This window comes from Schistocerca americana, chromosome 2 (genome assembly GCF_021461395.2).
Source record: "Schistocerca americana isolate TAMUIC-IGC-003095 chromosome 2, iqSchAmer2.1, whole genome shotgun sequence".
In the NCBI taxonomy this organism is placed as follows: Eukaryota; Metazoa; Arthropoda; class Insecta; order Orthoptera; family Acrididae; genus Schistocerca; species Schistocerca americana.
In genome coordinates, this window is record NC_060120.1 from 398,655,772 (window position 1) to 398,676,516 (window position 20,745).

At 39.6% G+C, this 20,745-nt stretch overlaps 1 protein-coding gene across 6 annotated transcripts in view; it reads left to right on the forward strand.

Moving 5' to 3' along the window:
- LOC124596296 (transmembrane protein 94) overlaps positions 1–20,745 on the forward strand; it is a 493,514-nt gene that overhangs the window by 178,352 nt on the left and 294,417 nt on the right. For all 6 annotated transcript variants that reach the window (XM_047135396.1, XM_047135395.1, XM_047135394.1 and 3 more), the window contains 2 exons: positions 2,421–2,661; positions 9,389–9,482. In XM_047135396.1, coding sequence (XP_046991352.1) covers positions 2,421–2,661; positions 9,389–9,482 — 335 coding nt within the window. The remainder of the gene's footprint in view (positions 1–2,420; positions 2,662–9,388; positions 9,483–20,745) is intronic.

Below are 20,745 nucleotides of genomic sequence, written 5' to 3' on the forward strand. Positions count from 1 at the left end.
TCAAATGAATTGGTATGCATGTGATGGCATGCAATCATAATGTGTTCCAAAATGCTGTGCATAAAAATGGTATTCTTACAGGGCTCATACCAAAGGTTTTGTTGGTGGTAGAATGGTAGGATCAAGTGTTTTGGATAGCCCTTGAACTAGGGACCATATTTGTACCCAGCAGAAGGATCATCTCATTGTTATTGTCCTACAGTATGGGGTCAAGATATGAATATTACACAGTTCCTTCTGCTTAGGCAAATGGAGCACATCAGTTGGTGATTTTGCATTTGATGTAGTCTACGGTGAGCTTTAAGTGGCTTATGGAGGGCCATTACTAATGGACAGTTTCTTAGAAAATCCCCCAAAAGCCTTTATTACCATTTTTTCATACCAAAACCAGGCATGGATTGCAAGATGGCTGTGTACAGCAGATGGACGAAACTTTGACGATACATTCGTAATATAGCAATCTCATACAATCCCTGAAAATTTAATTGATACCTTTACCCATTTCTGAGATATAGAGGTTCAAAGTTATTAGCTCAGAACTCCAAAAAAGTTGTTTTTTGACAATTTTTTCAAACTAGAAGCGAGTTGTGAATTCCAAGACAGCTATGCACAACAACTGGCTGAAATTTTGATGATGTATTCCTAAGATCCTGATTTCAAACAGCCTTGAAAATTTTCTGGGTATCTTTATCCTTTTCTGAGATACAGAGGTTCAAAGGTATCCTACCTGTGCATGTAAAATACTCATGTGAAATCCAGTGTGAGGTGAAAATGTGGTTTATAAAGTGTTGACATAGCATGGATAAAAATGCTTTAAAGTGTCTCTGTTATCATCAGAAGGGTTCTTGCAACCCCATGTTGTAATAAACCACCAGCAAAATTTTTTTACACATAAAATATAGTCTTGGATGTAAAATTAGTTTTACGTTATTTCAATTTCACATAAGTAAATTATAAGAATTTTACTGACCTAAAAATCTTTTCATATGAGTGACATGCCCTGCTGTGACAAGGCTGAGAAGGGGACGAGTGGAAAAATGCTTCTATTAGAGCACAAAAAAGGTGAATATGTTCCTGTTTAAACGGCTCTGACTGAAAAATGGGGTGCCAGCTGCCTCATTCTACTTTCCTAAGCACCTTTAAAATTTTCCCAAAAATTTTGGCATGTGAAAGTATTCACAATTGTTTATACTGAGAGAGAAGGAGACAGTGGCAGTGGGAAAGACATGGACAAGTAATATATACTAGAAGAAAGTAGGCATTGGTTGTGGTATAGAAAGAGCAAAGGAGACAGTGGGAGTAGGAGGAAAGAGAGGGACACAGTGGCAGTGGAACATAGTTGCAGTTACAGAACAGTGCTAGGAAAGAGTGAAGGAGACAGTGCCAGTGGGAGAGGAATAAAGAGACAGAGAAAGTGGAAGTGGGTGAGAGCCAGTGATAATGAGTCTGACAGTGACAGTGAGGAAGGGATAGATACTGACTGAGAGAGGGGATAGCAGCAGTGGGAAGGAATGAATGAATTAGCAGTAAGAGAGAGCAAGAGGGAGGCAGTGGCAGTAGATAGCAGTAGTAGGACAGAATGAAGTGGACTATGGCAGTGAGACAGGAGACAGTGACAGAGAGACACAAAGAAATAATGACAATGAGTTGGGCTGAATGAGTGAGTGAGAATGGGCAAGTGGGAGTGGATGGGTATTTAGCAACTTAGAGATGGACTGGTGGGTAGGAACGAGTTACAGTTAGAGGAGTTTTTGGGAGTGAGAGGAAAGTTGCCTGTAAAAAAGAGTGTAAATATGTTTGGATACCAGAATTTTTGGGAAAATTTTTAAAGGTGGTGAGGGAGGTAGAATGAGGTGGCTGGTACTCCACTTTTCAGAGTCGTTTTTTAAAAAAAGGAGCGTATTTGCCTTTTTGTGCTCCAATAGGCAACTGAATTCAGCTGATGTAGAAGATGAAATTTTTCAAGATTCACCTTGAAAAGGATGTCAGGTGCCCTGATCTCTGTCACTAGCAATCTTACTGTTGATATTGAAGCAACATGAGCTGGGACACACACACACATACACACACTCACACACAAACACACACACACACACACACACACACACACACACACACACACAAATTTAGAACTGAAAAATCTACCTGAAACTATTATAAGAAAATGATCAGAATGTGAGAATAAACAATTTGGTTGCTTTTGAGCACAGATCAAGTTACCTATGTACTGCTCTGAATATTGTAGAATCTGTGAGGAGATGATAAAATGAAACTGTAATTTTACTTTTTTGTTAACGGGTGTGAGATTGTCATTATTACATATGCACTTCATTACAGATTTAAAGTGATTTTAATAACATTTATTGCAAGATCTCAGTAAATATTTAGACAAATGTGTGAAGTGACCTTTTCCATTTCAGATACTCATGTGCAGACAGTTGCAGAAGTTTTGGATCTCACACATGATCATACCAGTGCTTTTCGATTACAATTTGATGATCACACTTGGAAGCAACATTTAAATTCTTTGAAACCTCTGGGTTTAGCTATACTCCTGAACACATGCAATATGGAGACTCAGGAGCATTATTCACAATTCTGTGCCCATGTCACATGTGAAGCTCTGCACTCGGAGAACCTTGTGCCAGTAACCAATCGTAGGTATGTACTTGTCATTTTTATACCAGCATTGTATAGGGCTGTTAATTCTGTGAAATTATTTATTTCATTGACTCTCAAAAGGCAAGAAAAAAATGTTGCTTACTGATTTCCTGTCATGATTACACTAAATATGCTCTGCTAACCTGTGCATGTTTTAATGAGAATGTTGTGAAGAAAATATTATGACTGTCTTCCTGAAACATCATCAACAGTTGCATACGAACAGTGCTACTTTATTAAAGGAAACTTTTTCTCATCACACAGTACAGTACTCCCAGAAATAAATTAAATTGGGGAAAATAAAATGTTGTGATTTCAAAGTCTATAAATAAAACCGTAGTAAAACATCTGTGTTACTTAAAGCATTTGATTGTGTGGACCATGCAATACTATTGTATAATTCATATTGTAATAGAACAGGTGTAATGATCATTAATGATTCCTTTTGTATCTGTTGGATAGGAAGCTGAAGGTCGTTCTTCACTGTCAACAAACATGTAACAAATCTGAACGGGATATTGTAAAAGGGTGGATGAGTACTGCAGGTTTCTGTTCTAGGTCCACAACTTTTCTTCTCATATATTGATTATCACCACTAAAGATGACAGATTCTTTGTAAAACAAAATTGTATTTATAGATGACACAAGCTGCACTGTGGATTGCAGTGCAAACAATTTCATAAGTAGAACAGTGGATAACACTGGTTATTGGATTATTAAGAAATGGTTGGCAGCTAGCCACAAAAGTTTATAACACACAATGCTTCCATAAAGTATCTAAGAGTATGTGTACAGAGTGATTTGAAGTGGAATAACCACATAAAATTGATTGTGAATAAGGCAGATGCCAGACTGAGATCCATTGAAAGAATCCTCAGGAAATGTAGTCCATCAACAAATGAAGTAACTTACAAAACACTAATTCAACCAATACTCGAATATTACTCTTCAAGATGGAATACATACCAGATAGAAGTGATTGAGGAAATAGAGACGATACCAGCGAGAGCAGCATGCTTTGTTTCAGCTTCATTAAATAGTGTGAAGGTGTTGCAGAGATGCTGAGCCTACTCCAGTGACAGACATTGCAGGAGAGGTGTTGTGCATGATGGTATGGTGTACTGTTAAAGTTCCGAGAGCATACGTTCCTAGTAGAGCCAAGCATTACATTGCTTCCTCCTATCTATATCTCGCAAAAAGACCGTCACGATAAAGTTAGAGATATTCAAGCCCACTCATAGGCTTACTAGCAATCGCTCTTGCCATGAACCGTACACGACTGGAAAAGGAAAAAGGATAAGTACACTGGCACACAAAGTATCCTCTGCCACACTGTAAGGTGGCTTGTGGAGTGTAGAAGTAGATTCTATGAATTTCTTTGTCAGTGTGAATCTGGCTGTTTGTGCTGTGGATTCTGAACTGAGAAACCTAGCACAACTGGCCGTGGCATTGGAGTGGGCATGGCTTCACATCCCTGTTGGTACCTTCTACAATCTCATTGACTATCTTCCTGCATGTTTTGAAGCAGTCCACACTGCAAAGTTCGTTTACTCAGTCTTTTGACAGATGGTCACATTAATGTGACTGGAAAGTGTATAGTGTTATCTTAGTCTTATACAATAGCTGCTGTGGAGTAATAACATTTACGTCTGTGTCTGCATCTTTTACATCTATACTGCATGTGTCACCTTACTTGTGTGACAGAGAGTGCTGCAAGTATCACTGTCACTTCCCTCCTTTCATGTTACAAATGTGAATTGTGCAGGGAAGAACAACAGTTGGCAAGCCTCCGTGTGAACTTGACTCTCTCTTGAGATATATGTACGATAAAGCAATATGTTGGTGACTCTTCTAGGAATTTTTAATGGTAAACCACGTCATGATGCACAAGATTTCTCATGTAGCATCTACCTCTGGAGTGAGGTGAAAATCTCTGTAATGCATTCACACTTATGATATGGACACTTGACAAAACACACTGCTTGTCTTTGGATCTTCTCTATTTTCCCTATCAATTCTACTAAGGGTGTCAGATTAAGGACTTATTGGGGTCATTGCAAGCTGCCTTCTTTGTAGGTGGTATGCATTTTCTGAGGATTCTACCAATAAATCAGTCTGGCATCTGTTTTTCCTACACTTAGTTTATGTGGTGATTATATTTTAAATAACTCTGTACACAAACTTCCAGATATTTAGTGGTTGTGGCTGATAGTGGTTGTGGCTAAAGGAATTGATTGTTAGGCAATTGTTTTATCATACAAAAGTGGATCTTTCCATCTATTTATGTGCAATACATAACATTTGTTTATGTTATGGGACCAATACCTGGATCAGATGTTGAGTGTTTGCTCATCTCTTGCATTCACTACAATTTTGGAGCTTCTCTTTATATAACAACATCATAGAGAAGAGGGATCATAGTTTTATATACATTATCCACTAAGTCTTTTATATAAATTGTAAACATTAATGATCCTATATAGAAATGGGAAATGTTTTATTAACTATTAAAATAATACTTCGTGAGTCATACCTATTAAGCAAGTACTACATTCCGTGCTGGTCTTATCAAATTTTTAATGGAGTAGAATTCACCAGTTGAAAAGCCTATTTTCACCATTGCCTCATTTTTCCATTCACGTGGAATATTTCACTATCCAATGACATTCAAAATACTTCTCCTTTATGAGTAGATGCAAGCTTAAAAATTGCCAGCAGAGGAAACTTGGTATGACAGAAGTTCTATGTGAGTTATGGGAATGGGATGTTTGTAGTACAATCAGCTCAATGAAGTGATTAGCTTTATTATATGAAAATAATACTATAACATTTTTTACTGAATTGATGACTGAACAAGCCGCAACCAACTATTGTAACATTGTATAACTAGATACTTTGTAACAGCAATTAATGAATTTTGTAAAAATGTTCTTGTGTCTGGTAAAGTAATATGCCACACAAATTAATGTAACAACAGTCTTGTGTAGTCAATTTTGTGCATGATAAATTACTAATGTGAACCTGTGTAAGCCTACAGTGTCATCCACTATCTTGGTGTCCAGTTACATAATTGTTGTGCTATTTTATAGGATGTACAGGATGTTCAAGAAATTGATGTGCAGCTACAACATATGCTGGAAATGAATTCCACGAGTGACTATACAAATCTCAACCTGTGTAATTTTATTGGAAAACACTTTCTGCAGTTTTTATAATGATATAGTTCTCACATAAGCAGTTACTCCAGTTTTTAAGTCATGAAGCGTGTATGGGTAATTGCGACACACTGCAGATTGTGCTGCACTCCAAAGAAAAAAGTCTGATGGGGTAACGTGTGGAGAGCGAGGGGGCCATATGTATTTTTAGATAACACATTCCCAAAAAAAGGCATATTGTTGTTTGTTAGCTTTGTGCACAGTAGCATCATTTTGTGAGACCATGAATAGTTGATTTAATTGTACTTTAGCTCAGGCTTGCTCAGACAGCACTCAATGAGTTCAAGTGCTCCTGCTTAGCGCGCTCAGTGCAGTGGTGAGTGGGGCTGAGGGCCAAGGAGGACAACCAATGAAGGCTGCAGGTGGATGCTGCTAGAGCTGGACAGTTGCTGTGTCAGACACCAAGCAGTTTGATGACTAACTTGTGTTAAATTAGATTTATGTTCTGTGTATGTGCTCTTGTCCAAAATATAAAAAGTGGAGAAGCCACTCGTTCAATGCCGAATAGGAATTGCTCTATTTTTTTGTGTCATTTAAAGGCCAAGCAAATGGCTTAATATGCCATCACACTGTTAGGAGGTGGAAAAACATACACATGCCATTACAACACCAGCCACAAAGATGATACAATGCACTTGTTTCCTGACAAACAATGGTAAATTCTGGCTGAACTGATGGGAGCTATTACGGAATAAAACTGAACCCAATGTAGGTAGAATGGTGACAAAATCTTTGTTGTAGACATCACAGATTATTTGAATTCATTAAGTATCTTAATGCAAGTCTGAGAATCATTTGGCAACATATGGGGGGACAATATTGATGCTATCAAACAAAAATTAATCCTGTGGAAAAATCCGTTTCAAGTTTGACATGAAACATTTCCCATAATTCAAAGCAGTCATTTGTGGATTAGACATGATTGAATATTGCTCAGTAATTGAAATATTTTGTCACTAGTGCTCAAAGAGATTCCAAGACATTCTGCAACTGAAGGCAGATTTTGATTTATTTGTAAGAACACTTTCGATTCTTGCTGCTAATGTTCCCCTTACTTCTGACTTGATGTGATTTGTGTACAGTGGAGCGCCCAACTCAATGATTTGTTTGTCCAGTTCATAAGTTTACAAGACTTTTATAAAATGTTACCTCGTTAGCAATATCCTCAACTGCACAGACAAACCGCTAAAGTTATTTCAGTGTATGGTTCAACAATTTATGCCATTGTTTTTTCTCCTCTTGTGAAATTAATGAAGTCCTGCTGACATTCCGGTTTAACAGAATTTAATCTGCATAACTGCATATATTTGACTGTAACACAAACCATAGTTCCAGAAATATTACATATTCTAAATCTGTATACTTCACAATATAATGTTAAACGGCTGTGTGTAATGCTTTTTGTAGTTCTTCTTACAATGTTAGCACTATATAATGTGTTTATTTAATCAATTATTAAAAGTTACTACTTTGGCAGAAAAATAAAAAAGTTGAAAATAGACACACATGATATACTCCTGCTTATAAAAGTAGCTGCTGTATTCACCTCTTAGAAGTAGCTACACTGTGTTGCAAACATGTTTGCCTAAGTAAGTTTCCTGTGTCTGTAGCCTTCAGCATATAGCTATGTCACTTGCAGCTGCTCAGAATAGTGTAGTGCTGGGGGAAGCTGGAGTGCTCAGCGGACTTGACTGCACTCACAGAGTGTGAGTGCATTCCGGGAGCACAAATGTTGGCCAGGCTTGCTTTAGCTGGTTGATGAAATTATGAATCATTGAACATTAATGTTCACTGCATATGGTTTCTTCAAAACACTCCAATTTTATGATCATGCAGTGGCACTCCAAGTACAGAACAAGAATTCTGCATTGACCATAATCGTGTGTTTTATGTGTTAACATGACCAGAGAGGTGAAACCAGGCCTCGTCTGCATGCGAGATGACATCAAAACTATCAGTGGTACTCCTCTCAGTAAAAGATGTAAACCATTTACAATAACAGATTCGCTTTTCATGGCCACATCTTTCAGTTCTTGCACTGCAGTCACTTTATACATAAAGAATTTCAGGGTTTGTCTAACTACTTTATGTGTGGTTACAAACGTGGTATCTTTTTCTTGTGCAATGATTTTCCTGGGCACTGCAATATAGAATCAGAAATATCTAGCAACTTCTCTTCCTTTTGTTTAGGTGGTCTTGCAGTTCGTTTGGCATCTAACACTGAACATTTCTCTTAAAATTTCAGAATAAGTTCATGAACTGCATTACAATGAGGCTTTTGAACGTCCAATGTAATCTACATCTGTAGACCATAGTCTAGTGCACATCATCACCGAGCGAGGTGGTTCAGTGGTAGGACGCTGGACTCGCATTCGGGAGGACGACGGTTCAATCCCGCGTCCGGCCATCCTGATTTAGGTTTTCCGTGATTTCCCTAGATCACTCTAGGCAAATGCCGGGAGGGTTCCTTTGAAAGGGCACAGCCGACTTCCTTCCCCATCCTTCCCTAATCCGAGCTTGTGCTCCGTCTCTAATGACCTCATTGTCGATGGGACGTTAAAACACCAATATCCTCCTCCTCTAGTGCACATCAACTTTCCAAACCACTGTATATCTGTATGTGTTTCAATACCTTGTTTTCTTCAAAATTGGAAAGCTCATTTAATATGTGAAAATAATTTTTCTGCCACACGGAGATAAGTCAGTTATCCCATACTGACCATAAAACATTTTGTAGTCCACAGCTGATTTGGTAATCTTTCTGTTTCCTTTGGTCCATGAACAGCAGGATAGAACTTTGTAATAAATTGGATATAAATAAAGGTGCAAATCTAAACAAAAGTAAAGTGAATTAAAAAAAATTACGGATGAAGAAGGGTCATACAGGAGGAAAAAATTAGAAGTGAGAAGAGGAGGAAAAAGTAGAATGATGAAAATAGTTCAATATACAAAGACAAACTGGAAAGAAGTAATGAGAGAGACGTAGGTATTGTGGAAGAGAAATAATGACATTACAAATTATAAATGGTGAAGAGGAGGGAGGACAAATACTGTGGAGACCAGCATACTTGAAGTCCAGGTGGAAGGTAAGAGTTCAGTTTGTATTGGAGAGCAAGTGCCCAACTCTGGAATGCAGATGTTTTGTTTCCGGGGTGGAAGATCTGGATGTCCAGCATGGATAAATTGGTGGCATAGTTTGTGCTGTTAAGTTTCACAGCATACTTGACACTATGATATTGGATGTTGCTGTTGAAAACAGTTTGTCTACAGCTATGCATTCTGAATGACAGCTTGCTGTTGATCACACAGATTACAAATGCAAGATTTAACATTTTTGATAGGAATGGGACTAGATCACGTGGAACAGGCAGGATTTCTGTAACTGTGAAATACCTTTGCATTGACATTGTATTAAATTTTTCACTGTTTTATTGCATTAATACATGACATTTTAAACTTATTTTAGTTACTGGCTTTTTTCAATATATAAAATCATTGTGTTTTACTTACAGATGTCTGTGTGAACTAGCCAAACAAATAGGATTTGTTGACCAAGCTCAGGACATATTCAAACTAGAGGAGCAATTATCAACTTTCAGGCATGTTGTAAGTAATTTTTGTAAATTGTACATTGATTCCATCGTCAGTTTTTTTAAATTTTTTAATGGTTTGAATATTAGGACAAACATTTAGAAGGAATTGGGTGACATTGTGATGAAACCATAACGATTTTCTACTGTTTTTTTAAACAGCTGTGTAAATTGTTATTCTTTTTCCTTTGGGAGGGAAACATACAATTTCCTTCCACATACCAGTTCAGCTAAGACAGTGTTTCAGCACTAATGAATGTTGTTGACTGCATTGTAGAAGTTGTTACCAATTCTTAAGAATAGAATATATGAAGAAAGATATACAGATTATGAAGCAGTCCATCTGCCTAAGCGTTGCTACTCTGCAATTCAGAGCTAAGCGCCTGGCACTTTCACACTATTTCTTCACCATTCCGCTCTTGAACATGGTGCTGAAAATTAACACTTAGATCTCTCTGTGCATGCTCTGATTTTTCTTATTTTATTATCATTATCAGTTCCCCTTTGTAGATGTGTGTTAGCAAAATATTTTTACATTCAGAGGAGAAAGTTGGAGATTGAAAATTTGTGAAAAGATCTCACTGCATCGAAAAATGCCTTTCTTTTAATGATTATCACAGCAACTTGCATATCGTATCTGTGACTTTCCCTCCCCTTGACAGTACAAAATGAGCTGCCCCCTTGAACTTTCTAGACATCCTCTGCCAACTCTATCTGGTAAGGGTCACATACTGAACTGTAGCAGAGGATGAACAAGTGTTGTGTAGGCTGTCTCTTTTGTGGATTTGTTGTATCTTGTGTTCCACCAATAGAACACAGTCTTTGGTTTGCCTTCCCCACACTGTTATTTATGTGAATATTTCAATTTAAGTTGTTCACTATTGTTATCTTGAGGTATTTAGTTGAATTGACAGCCTTTAGATTTTTATGATTTATCATGTAACTGAAATTTAATGGATTCTTCTTAGAACTTGTATGGATAGCTTCAGACATTTCATTACTTAGTGTCACTTGCTAGTTTTTGCAATCTTAGATATCGTGTCTAAATCATTTTGCAATTGGTTTTGCTTTTCTGATGACTTAACTAGATTGTAAATGACTGATCATCTGCAAACAACCTAAGAGGGCTGCTCAGATTGTCTCCTGAATCATTTATATAGATTAGGGACAGCAGAGGGCTGCCAGATTCCTTGGGGAGCCCCAGATTGCTTTTCTGCTTTTCTCCATGAATTTCTGTCAGTTACAACAAACTGTGACCTTTCTGATAGGAAACCAGGAATCCAGTCGCAGAGCTAAGATGATGCTCCATAATGGTATGTTTTATTAGAAGCCATTGTTTGAACAGTATTTTTAGAATCTGTGCTGACTGTGTGTTAATATGTCATTTTCTTTGAGGTAATTCTTCCCGTCTTGAGTATTGATGTGACCTATGCAACAAACCAGTCATGGATCTTTCGATGAGTAAATGGTTGCATGTGATTGTGAAGTATGGGGCTTTTAAATCAGAGTGGTCTGAAAGGAATGTAATTGGTGTACAGTCTGCACCAGAAAACTTGCTGTTATTAAGTGATGAGAGTTGCTTCACTACATTGAGGATATCTGCTTCTAAGTTGGCAGCAGTTCTTGATTTATATTCTAGAATATTTACTTTGTCTTCCTCGGTGGAGAAACTTCAAAAAGCTTATTTACTAACTCCCCCCCTGACACTTTCATCAGTTACATTATAATTACTGTCGCACAGTAGAGGTACTGATTGTGTCTTGCTGTTGGTATACTTTACATATGGCTAAAATCTCTTTAAATTTTGTGCCAGATTTTGAGACATAGTTTCATTGTGGAAACTGTTAAAAGCATCTCGTATTTAAATGTGCACTAAATTTTGAGCTTCTTTAATACTTTGCCAATCTTGAGAATTTTGCATTTCTTTTGTTGCTTCTGAACAGTGTTGTGACCTGCATGTACCATCGGGGACCAGTTCTATCTCTTATTAATTTATTTGGTATAAAGCTTTCAGTTGCTGTCAATACTGTTTCTTTAAATTTAAGCCACCTCAGGTCTGTACTTACACAATTGGTTTGGAAGGAAGGAAGATTTTTTTTAGGAAGGCATCAAGCTGATTTTTATCTTATTTTTTTAAGTAGATACATTTTGAACTTATTTGTGGTAGATTTGGATGTCACAGGATTCAGTTTCACTAAGGTATCAGATAGATTATGTAATGGTAAGACAGAAATTTAGGAACTAGGTTTTAAATTGTAAGACATTTCCAGGGGCAGATGTGGACTCTGACCACAATCTATTGGTTATGAACTGTAGATTAAAACTGAAGAAACTGCAAAAAGGTGGGAGCTTAAGGAGATGGGACCTGGATAAACTGACCAAACCAGAGGTTGTACAGAGTTTCAGTGAGAGCATAAGGGCACAATTGACAGGAATGGGGGAAAGAAATACAGTAGAAGAAGAATGGGTAGCTCTGAGGGATGAAGTAGTGAAGGCAGCAGAGGATCAAGTAGGTAAAAAGACGAGGGCTAGTAGAAATCCTTGGGCAACAGAAGAAATATTGAATTTAATTGATGAAAGGAGAAAATATAAAAATGCAGTAAATGAAGCAGGCAAAAAGGAATACAAACGTCTCAAAAATGAGATTGACAGGAAGTGCAAAATGGCTAAGCAGGAATGGCTAGAGGACAAATGTAAGGATGTATAGGCTTATCTCACTAGGGGTAAGATAGATACTGCCTACAGGAAAATTAAAGAGACGTTTGGAGAAAAGAGAGCCACTTGTATGAGTATCAAGAGCTCAGATGGAAACCCGGTTCTAAGCAAAGAAGGGAAAGCAGAAAGGTGGAAGGAGTATATGGAGGGTCTATACAAGGGTGATGTACTACAGGACAATATTATGGAAATGGAAGAGGATGTAGATGAAGATGAAATGGGAGATATGACACTGCGTGAAGAGTTTGACAGAGCATTGAAAGACTTGAGTTGAAACAAGGCCCCAGGATTAGACAACATTCCATTAGAACTACTGATGGCCTTGGGAGAGCCAGTCCTGACAAAACTCTACCATCTGGTGAGCAAGATGTATGAGACAGGCAAAATACCCTCAGACTTCAAGAAGAATATAATGATTCCAATCCCAAAGAAAGTAGGCGTTGACAGATGTGAAAATTACCAAACTATCAGTTTAATAAGTCACAGCTGCAAAATACTAATGCGAATTCTATACAGACGAATGGAAAAACTGGTAGAAGCTGACCTCTGGGAAGATCAGTTTGGATTCCGTAGAAATGTTGAAACACGTGAGGCAATACTGACCCTATGACTTATCTTACAAGGGAACCTCCCCATCGCACCCCCCTCAGATTTAGTTATAAGTTGGCACAGTGGATAGGCCTCGAAAAACTGAACACAGATCGATCGAGAAAACAGGAAGAAATTGTGTGGAACTATGAAAAAATAAGCAAAATATACAAACTGTGTCGTCCATGTGCAATATAGGCAATATTAAGGGCAGTGTGAGACGAGGAGAGCCGTGGTCCCGTGGTTAGCGTGAACAGCTGCGGAACTAGAGGTCTTTGGTTCAAATCTTCCCTCGACCTAAAATTTTAACTTTTTATTTTCAGTTTATGTGACAAACCCTTATGTTTTCATCACTTTTTTTGGAGTGATTATTACATCCACAAGAAAACCTAAATCGGGCAAGGTAGAAGAATCTTTTTACCCATTCGCCAAGTGTACTAGTTAGGTGGGTCGACAACATATTCCTGTCATGTGACGCACATGCTGTCACCAGTGTCGTATAGAATATATCAGACGTGTTTTCCTGTGGAGGAATCGGTTGACCTATGACCTTGCGATCAAATGTTTTCGGTTCCCATTGGAGAGACACGTCCTTTCGTCAACTAATCGCACAGTTTTGCGGTGCTGTCGCAAAACACAAACACTAAACTTATTACAGTGAACAGAGACGTCAATGAACGAACGGACAGATTATAACTTTGCGAAAATAAAGAAAGCAAAATTTTCAGCCGAGGGCAGATTCGAACTAAAGACCTCTCGTTCCGCAGCTGTTCACGCTAACCACGGGACCACGGCGCTCCTCGGCTCACATTGCCCTTAATATTGCCTATCTTAGGCATGGACAACCCAGTTTGTATATTTTGCTTATTTTTTCGTAGTTCCACACAACTTCTTCCTGTTTTCTCGATTGATCTGTGTTCAGTTTTTCAAGGCTTATCCACTGTGCCAACTTATAACTAAATCTAAATCTGAGGGGGGTGCGATGGGGATGTTCCCTTGTTAGAAAATAGATTAAGGAAAGGCAAACCTATGTATCTAGCATTTGTAGACTTAGAGAAAGCTTTTGACAATGTTGACTGGAATACTCTCTTTCAAATTCTAAAGGTGCCTGGGATAAAATACAGGGAGCGAAAGGCTATTTACAATTTGTACAGAAACCATATGGCAGTTATAAAAGTTGAGGGGTATGAAAGGGAAGCAGTGGTTGGGAAGGGAGTGAGACAGGGTTGTAGCCTCTCCCCGATATTATTCAATCTGTATATTGAGCAAGCAGTAAAGGAAACGAAAGAAAAATTCTAAGTAGGTATTAAAATCCATGGAGAAGAAATAAAAACTTTGAGGTTTGCCGATGACATTGTAATTCTGTCAGACACAGCAAAGGACTTGGAAGAGCAGTTGAACGGAATGGACAGTGTCTTGAAAGGAGGGTATAAGATGAACATCAACAAAAGCAAAATGAGGATAATGGAATGTAGTCGAATTAAGTCGGGTGATGCTGAAGGAATTAGATTAGGAAATGAGACACTTAAAGTAGTAAAGGAGTTTTTCTATTTGGGGATCAAAATAACTGATGATGCTCGAAGTAGAGAGGATATAAAATGTAGACTGGCAATGGCAAGGAAAGCGTTTCTGAAGAAGAGAAATTTGTTAACATTGAGTATAGATTTAAATGTCAGGAAGGCGTTTCTGAAAGTATTTGTATGGAGTGTAGCCATGTATGGAAGTGAAACATGGACGATAAATAGTTTGGACAAGAAGAGGATAGAAGATTTTGAAATGCTGTGCTACAGAAGAATGCTGAAGATTAGATGGGTAGATCGTATAACTAATGAGGAGGTATTGAATAGAATTGTGGAAAAGATGAGTTTGTGGCACAACTTGACAAGTAGAAGGGACCGGTTGGTAGGACGTGTTCTGAGGCATCAAGGGATCACAAATTTAACAATGGAGGGCAGTGTGGAGGGTAAAAATCGCAGAGGGAGACCAAGAGATGAATACACTAAACAGATTCAGAAGGATGTAGATTGCAGTAAGTACTGGAAGATGAAGAAGCTTGCACGGGATAGAGTAGCACGGAGAGCTGCATCAAACCAGTCTCAGGACTGAAGACCACAATAACAACAACAAGATGAGCTTGTAGTCACTAATCCGAATATCCATCTTAATGCCTGGGTTATTTGTTGCTAAGAAATCAAGTATGTTTTCATGGCCATATACACTTTGAGTGGACTCATGAAATAACTGCTCAAAATAAATTTTGGAGGAAGCACTTACTACAATTTTGGTCAATGTTTTATACCTGCTGCCGGCTTGGAACATGTATTTTCATCAACATATTGAGAATAAATTGAAGTCGTTACCAATAATAAGTGTGAGAGTGGGGTACCTATTTGAGGCAATACTTAAACTTTCTTTGAACCTTTCAGCAACTGTTTTGTTTGAGTTGCGGGGGTTGGTGAAAAGAACCTATTATAAAACAACAGAACATCCAGGATGGAATAGCAGATATATTATGAAAAGGACAGATTGTTGTTCACCATGTAGAGGAGACGTTCAGTTGCAGTCAGTCAGAACAAAAAGACTGCTACATGATAGAGCTTTTGGCCAAAAGGCCTTCTTCTAACATAGAAAACACACACACACACACACACACACACACACACACACACACACACACACACACGTGACCACTGTGTCTGGCCACTGATGCCAGACCGTATACACCAACAGTGCTTGATGGGAAAAGCAATCTGTGGGTGTAGGGGGTAAGGAGGAAGCTGGGGCAGGGGCAGGGGAGGATAGCAAGGTAGAGGTGGGGAAAGGTGTCAGGCTGCTTCTGGGAGAATAAAGGAAGGTGGTGGCTGACTGTGTAGCTGCCTCGTGGGTGTAATGGAACCCTGATTTATTAAGGAACCTGATACCCCACCATTCTATGGTGCAAGTCAAGGAATTTGCAGCCTATACAATTGCAGGACCATCTGACCCTCTGACTCAGACCCTCCTCTTTGTTCATTTTCTGCTGTCATTAGACAGTAAAACTTGCCCTTGCCTGTGATTTGGAGATGGCCATTCAAATCACTGGACAGATGTGTAGCAGTTGTGACCATACAGAAAGCCATGTGGTGCTTGCCGTGAAGACTGTATAGGAGATAAATTGTTTTTGCATATGGCCCTGCCTCTGATGTGATATGAAATAGCAGTTACAGGACTGGTAAGGGGAGAGCTGAATGAATCACAGGGTCATATATGAAATTTGCTGATGGAAATAGAAGCTCTAGGAATCATTCTCAAGTCTCTATCTTGAAGATTCATCAGTTCCTATTTCCACTTCATTTCCTGCTCTATCTTTCTCCTCTACTTCATTTAGATATTTGCAGAGATGTATCTGCAATTACACTGTTTGATCAGAACTTTCCCCCTGTACTCAATTCACCTCCACTTGTCCACCACCTTCATTCTGTGCACCTATTTGTAATGTAAGCTATCTCTCCCTGTTCCTGGGCAAAGATTGTCTGCCACATATCCCTCTTCTCCTTCTATCCCTCCCTCATCCAATCCTCCACTCCTTCATTACCATTGCCTCCATGTTCCATCCTTTCATTTCATTGAAGACAACCTCTCACCCAAGTCAATCATAGTGCCACTTCCTTTAAAACAGAGCTTCTCACAGCACAAGCTTTCATTAACGTATCATGTTTACAAATATCTTCGTACTTCAACATTTATAATGAATCTTATTATATTGCCATGTAGAAGAAGGTGTAATTAGATGAATGATGAACACTAACTTCACTTAATGAAGGTTTATTCAGCACTTGTACATACAAGGGCGCGGAGCGAACTGCCTCCAGCCATAACACATACGGTATGTATACAGTTACAGAACACTCCAGTTCAATGATTCTTGACATTTCTGGATACTTATAGGGCATACTTGAACCGAATATAGAAATTAAAATTTTACAATTCAGGTGAGTTTTGAACTCACATCCCTCCATGCAACAGTCTAGTATCATAACTGCTATACCACACTGACGGTGCTACTCAGTTTGTTCTGCGACATTGCTCCCTCCTTAACAGAACAGCGTCTCAGTGTTACGGCATCCTAGTCCAGGAATGAGTCATTGGTCCCGCATACTTCGACTCCCGATGACTGATGTTCACCCTGGCAGTGATCTTAGAACCTCCTTTGCCGCTATGCTCTTCGTCACCTTTCCGATTGTTGCCTGTTGCTCGAACTTCGAATTTACCCTGGGTTGCAGGATCCTTATAGGGCTTCATTCGAATGATGTGGACTATATCTCTGATCTTTCGTTGTCTTGTGTCGGGGTCGAAATCTTCAACTTCATAAGTAACCTCAGACAACTGTCTTACAACCTTACAAGGTCCAAAGTAGCGCCTGAGGAGCTTCTCAGAGAGACCAACCTTCCGGACAGGAGTGAATATCCAGACGAGATCACCAGGCTGGCAGACAACAGGGTGGTTGCTCACGTCATACCTTTGGCGATCGTTTTCTTGAGCCTGCAGCGTGCGAAGTCGAGCTAACTGCTGAGCTTCCTCAGCTCTGGTTAACACCTGGCCGATGTAGTCATCGTCCACGTCCTCAGGATGTAACGGAAACACAACGTCCATTGTCGTAGTCGCCTAACGCCCATACACCAGCAAAAATGGCATAAATCCTGTGGTGTCTTGTTTGGCGGTGTTGTAGGCAAACGTCACAAAAGGTAGCACCTCATCCCAGTTGCTCTGCTCAACATTGACGAACATTCATAGCATGTCAGCCAAGGTCTTATTTAGGTGTTCAGTAAGCCCGTTAGTGTGCGGATGGTAGGCACTCGTCATGTGATGAGTAATGTTGCACCGACAGTTTATCGGTGTCACAAGATTCAATTGAAAAACTTTCCCTTGATCTGTAATTAATGACCTTGGGGCACCATGTTTTAATACAATGTCTTCCATGATGAATTTGGCTACCTCAAATACTTTGGCTGTTTTCATGGCTTTTGTAATGGCATAGCATGTCAGATAATCAGTGCAAACAATAATCTATCTACTGCCACTAGCAGATGCTGGAAATTGTCCGAGGAGGTCAATCCCAACATGCTGGAAAGGCATTTTGGCTAGTGGAATTGGTATGAGTTGGCCAGGTGGTTTCTGAGGAACTGCCTTTCTCCTCTGGCACTCTCGGCAGTGTGACACATAGTGACAGACACTCCTAAATAAACCTGGCCAGAAAAATCTCTTGCGGATCCTATCGTACGTCTTAATAAATCCTAAATGTATGGCTTCATCTATGTCATGGAATTTCTGTAGAACGTCTAAGCGCATGTGTTAAGGAATGACTGGTAGCCACCTCTTTCCAAACAAATCAAAGTTTTACTTGGAAAATAATCCATTAACTACCTTAAATTGTCCTTTCACATCCTCTGACCGATTTAAGGCAAGCGTAATTTGAGACATCTTGGCGTCCTTCTTCTGCTCAGCAGGGAGATCATGGAGTGTAGCGAGACAGTCACAATCTTCATCAAAGTCTTGATGGTCTTGCACAGGGTTTCTTGAGAGACAGTCGGCATCTTGATGTTTTCTTCCACTTTTGTGCACTATGGTAATGTCATACTCTTGAAGACGTAGTGCCCACCTGGCGAGTCATCCTGTTGGATCCTTAAGACCTGTCAACCAACAAACTGAATGATGGTCTGTAACAACTGTGAATGGCCTTCCATAGAGATACTGCCAAAATTTGCACATGGCCCAGATCACAGCAAGACATTCTCTTTCTGTAGTTGAGTAGTTTCTCTCGGCTTTTGTAAGTGTTCTAGAAGCATAGGCTATAACCTTCTCTTTTCCATCCGAAAATTGCACCCAGCACAGATCCCATACCCACTGCCATCTGTGTGTAGTTCTGTAGGCGCTCTCTCATCATACAGACCAAGTACAGTTTCAGTCATCAGAGATTTCGCAGCACATCAAAAGAATCTTGTTGAGCACCACCTCAGATAAATTTAGCACCGGCTTTTAACAATTCTTCGAGTGGCCTGGCTTTGATACAAAAGTCTTTGATAAAGCAACGGTAATAAGAACATAATCCGAGGAAGCTTCTCACATCTCTAATACTCTAAGGAACAGGAAATTCCGTTACAGATCTCACCTTTTCTGGGTCGGGCTGCTCACCTTTATTTAACACAATGTGTCCAAGTATTTTGATTTCTTTTGCTCCAAAGAGACACTTTCTTGGATTAAGTTTCAGTCCGTCTTGTTGGAGACACTTAAGAACGGCCCTCAGTCTTTTTATATTTTCATCAAATGTGTCTGAGAACACTATTATGTCATCTAAATAACAAGACACATCATCCAGTTCAGGTAACATAGAAGATTATCCATCATCCATTCAAAAGTTGCTGGTGCATTACACAAACCAAACGGCATTACCTTAAACTCATACAGGCCCTCAGGGGTGATGAATGCAGTTTTCTCACAATTAGCCTCATCTACTTCGATTTGCCAGTATCCCAAGTACATGTCCATGGTTGAGAAAAACTTAGCCCCCTTCAGACAATCTAGTGTATCGTCAATTCGTGGAAGGTGGTTAACGTCCTTTTTAGTTGTCTTATGAAGCTTCCTGTAATCAACACAAAAGCACCAATTGCCATCCTTCTTCCTGACGAGAACCACTGGTGATGACCATGGGCTCTGCGAAGGCTGAATGATGTCATTCTTCTTCATTTTCTCTACCTCGTTGCGAATTATTTGGCGTTCTGTTGCTGACACACGGTATACTCTGTGGCTTATTGGTTGACGGTCTCCAGTACTAATCCGGTGCTTCACCATCGACTTGTCTAATTTGCTCTTCACCTGCGGATTGAAGCATTCAGAGAACTATTGAAGAATGGCAAGTAGCTTCTTCTGTTGTTCCTTGGTGGGATCTGGTGATAATCGAGCTAGAAGATCTTGTTTCATAGTGGTAGCGTCAATTTCGTTCACAGACTCGGCATGGGAGGTTTCTATGACGCTCAGCTGTTCTGCAATTAACGGCTCAGCATTTGCTATGCATATGCATCTTGGAAGGATCTGCGGTTCTCGGCGACAGTTAACTATCCACAGTTCACTGAATCTGTTCTTAAACGAGACGACAGAGGTTGGGATGACCAAGTTATTCTTCGGTTGTATGCTTCCCTTACATTCCACTACAAGATCCATGGAGTGATGCATGGTATGACACATGACAGTTACCTTTCTAGTGCTGACTGCAGGAATGATCACTTCATCCAGCACACATACTTTCCACGCACTCTGATGCGCATCTTCCTGTCTGCAGTATCTCATCTCGTCTAACATAATCTTCGAGCGACCACAATCTATAATTTCCTGAGAAGCTTTCAAAAAGTCCCATCCGAGAATGACGTCATGACTACACTCTTGTAAGACGCTGAATTCTAAGGGCTGTGTATGGCCACCTATACCCACACGATTGACACATCTTCCTGTAGGTTTTACATATTTCCCATTAGCCACCATCAGCAGAGATGTTTTGTTATCGACGAATACGATTTTCTGCAACTGACAATGGTACTTCTCCAAAATGACTGAATATGATGCTCCAGAGTCCACAAGAGCTTGGGCTGGTCGGCCATCCGTGAGGATATCGATGTAGTTTCCTATCATTTTTGTAGTGATAGACGGCAGAGGATTTTTCTCTTCGGCCGCCTCACCTCCAAGAAAGGTTGCATCCTTTAATTTTCCAGATTGCGGAGGCTAGGTGATTAGCTGGAGCTTCTAAACAGCAATGGAGACCTTGATCGACGTGTTGGAGAGCATCCTCTCCAGCGGCTAGCTTGCGGCGATGGTGACCTACGTCGTCCTGCACCCACATCTTCTTGTTCATCTTCGTTGTCACGGAGTTGGCATCGGCTAAGATCGATCTTCTGTCTTCTGGTGCAGGTGTCATCAAATATTTGCTGCCTTTCTTGACAATAGCA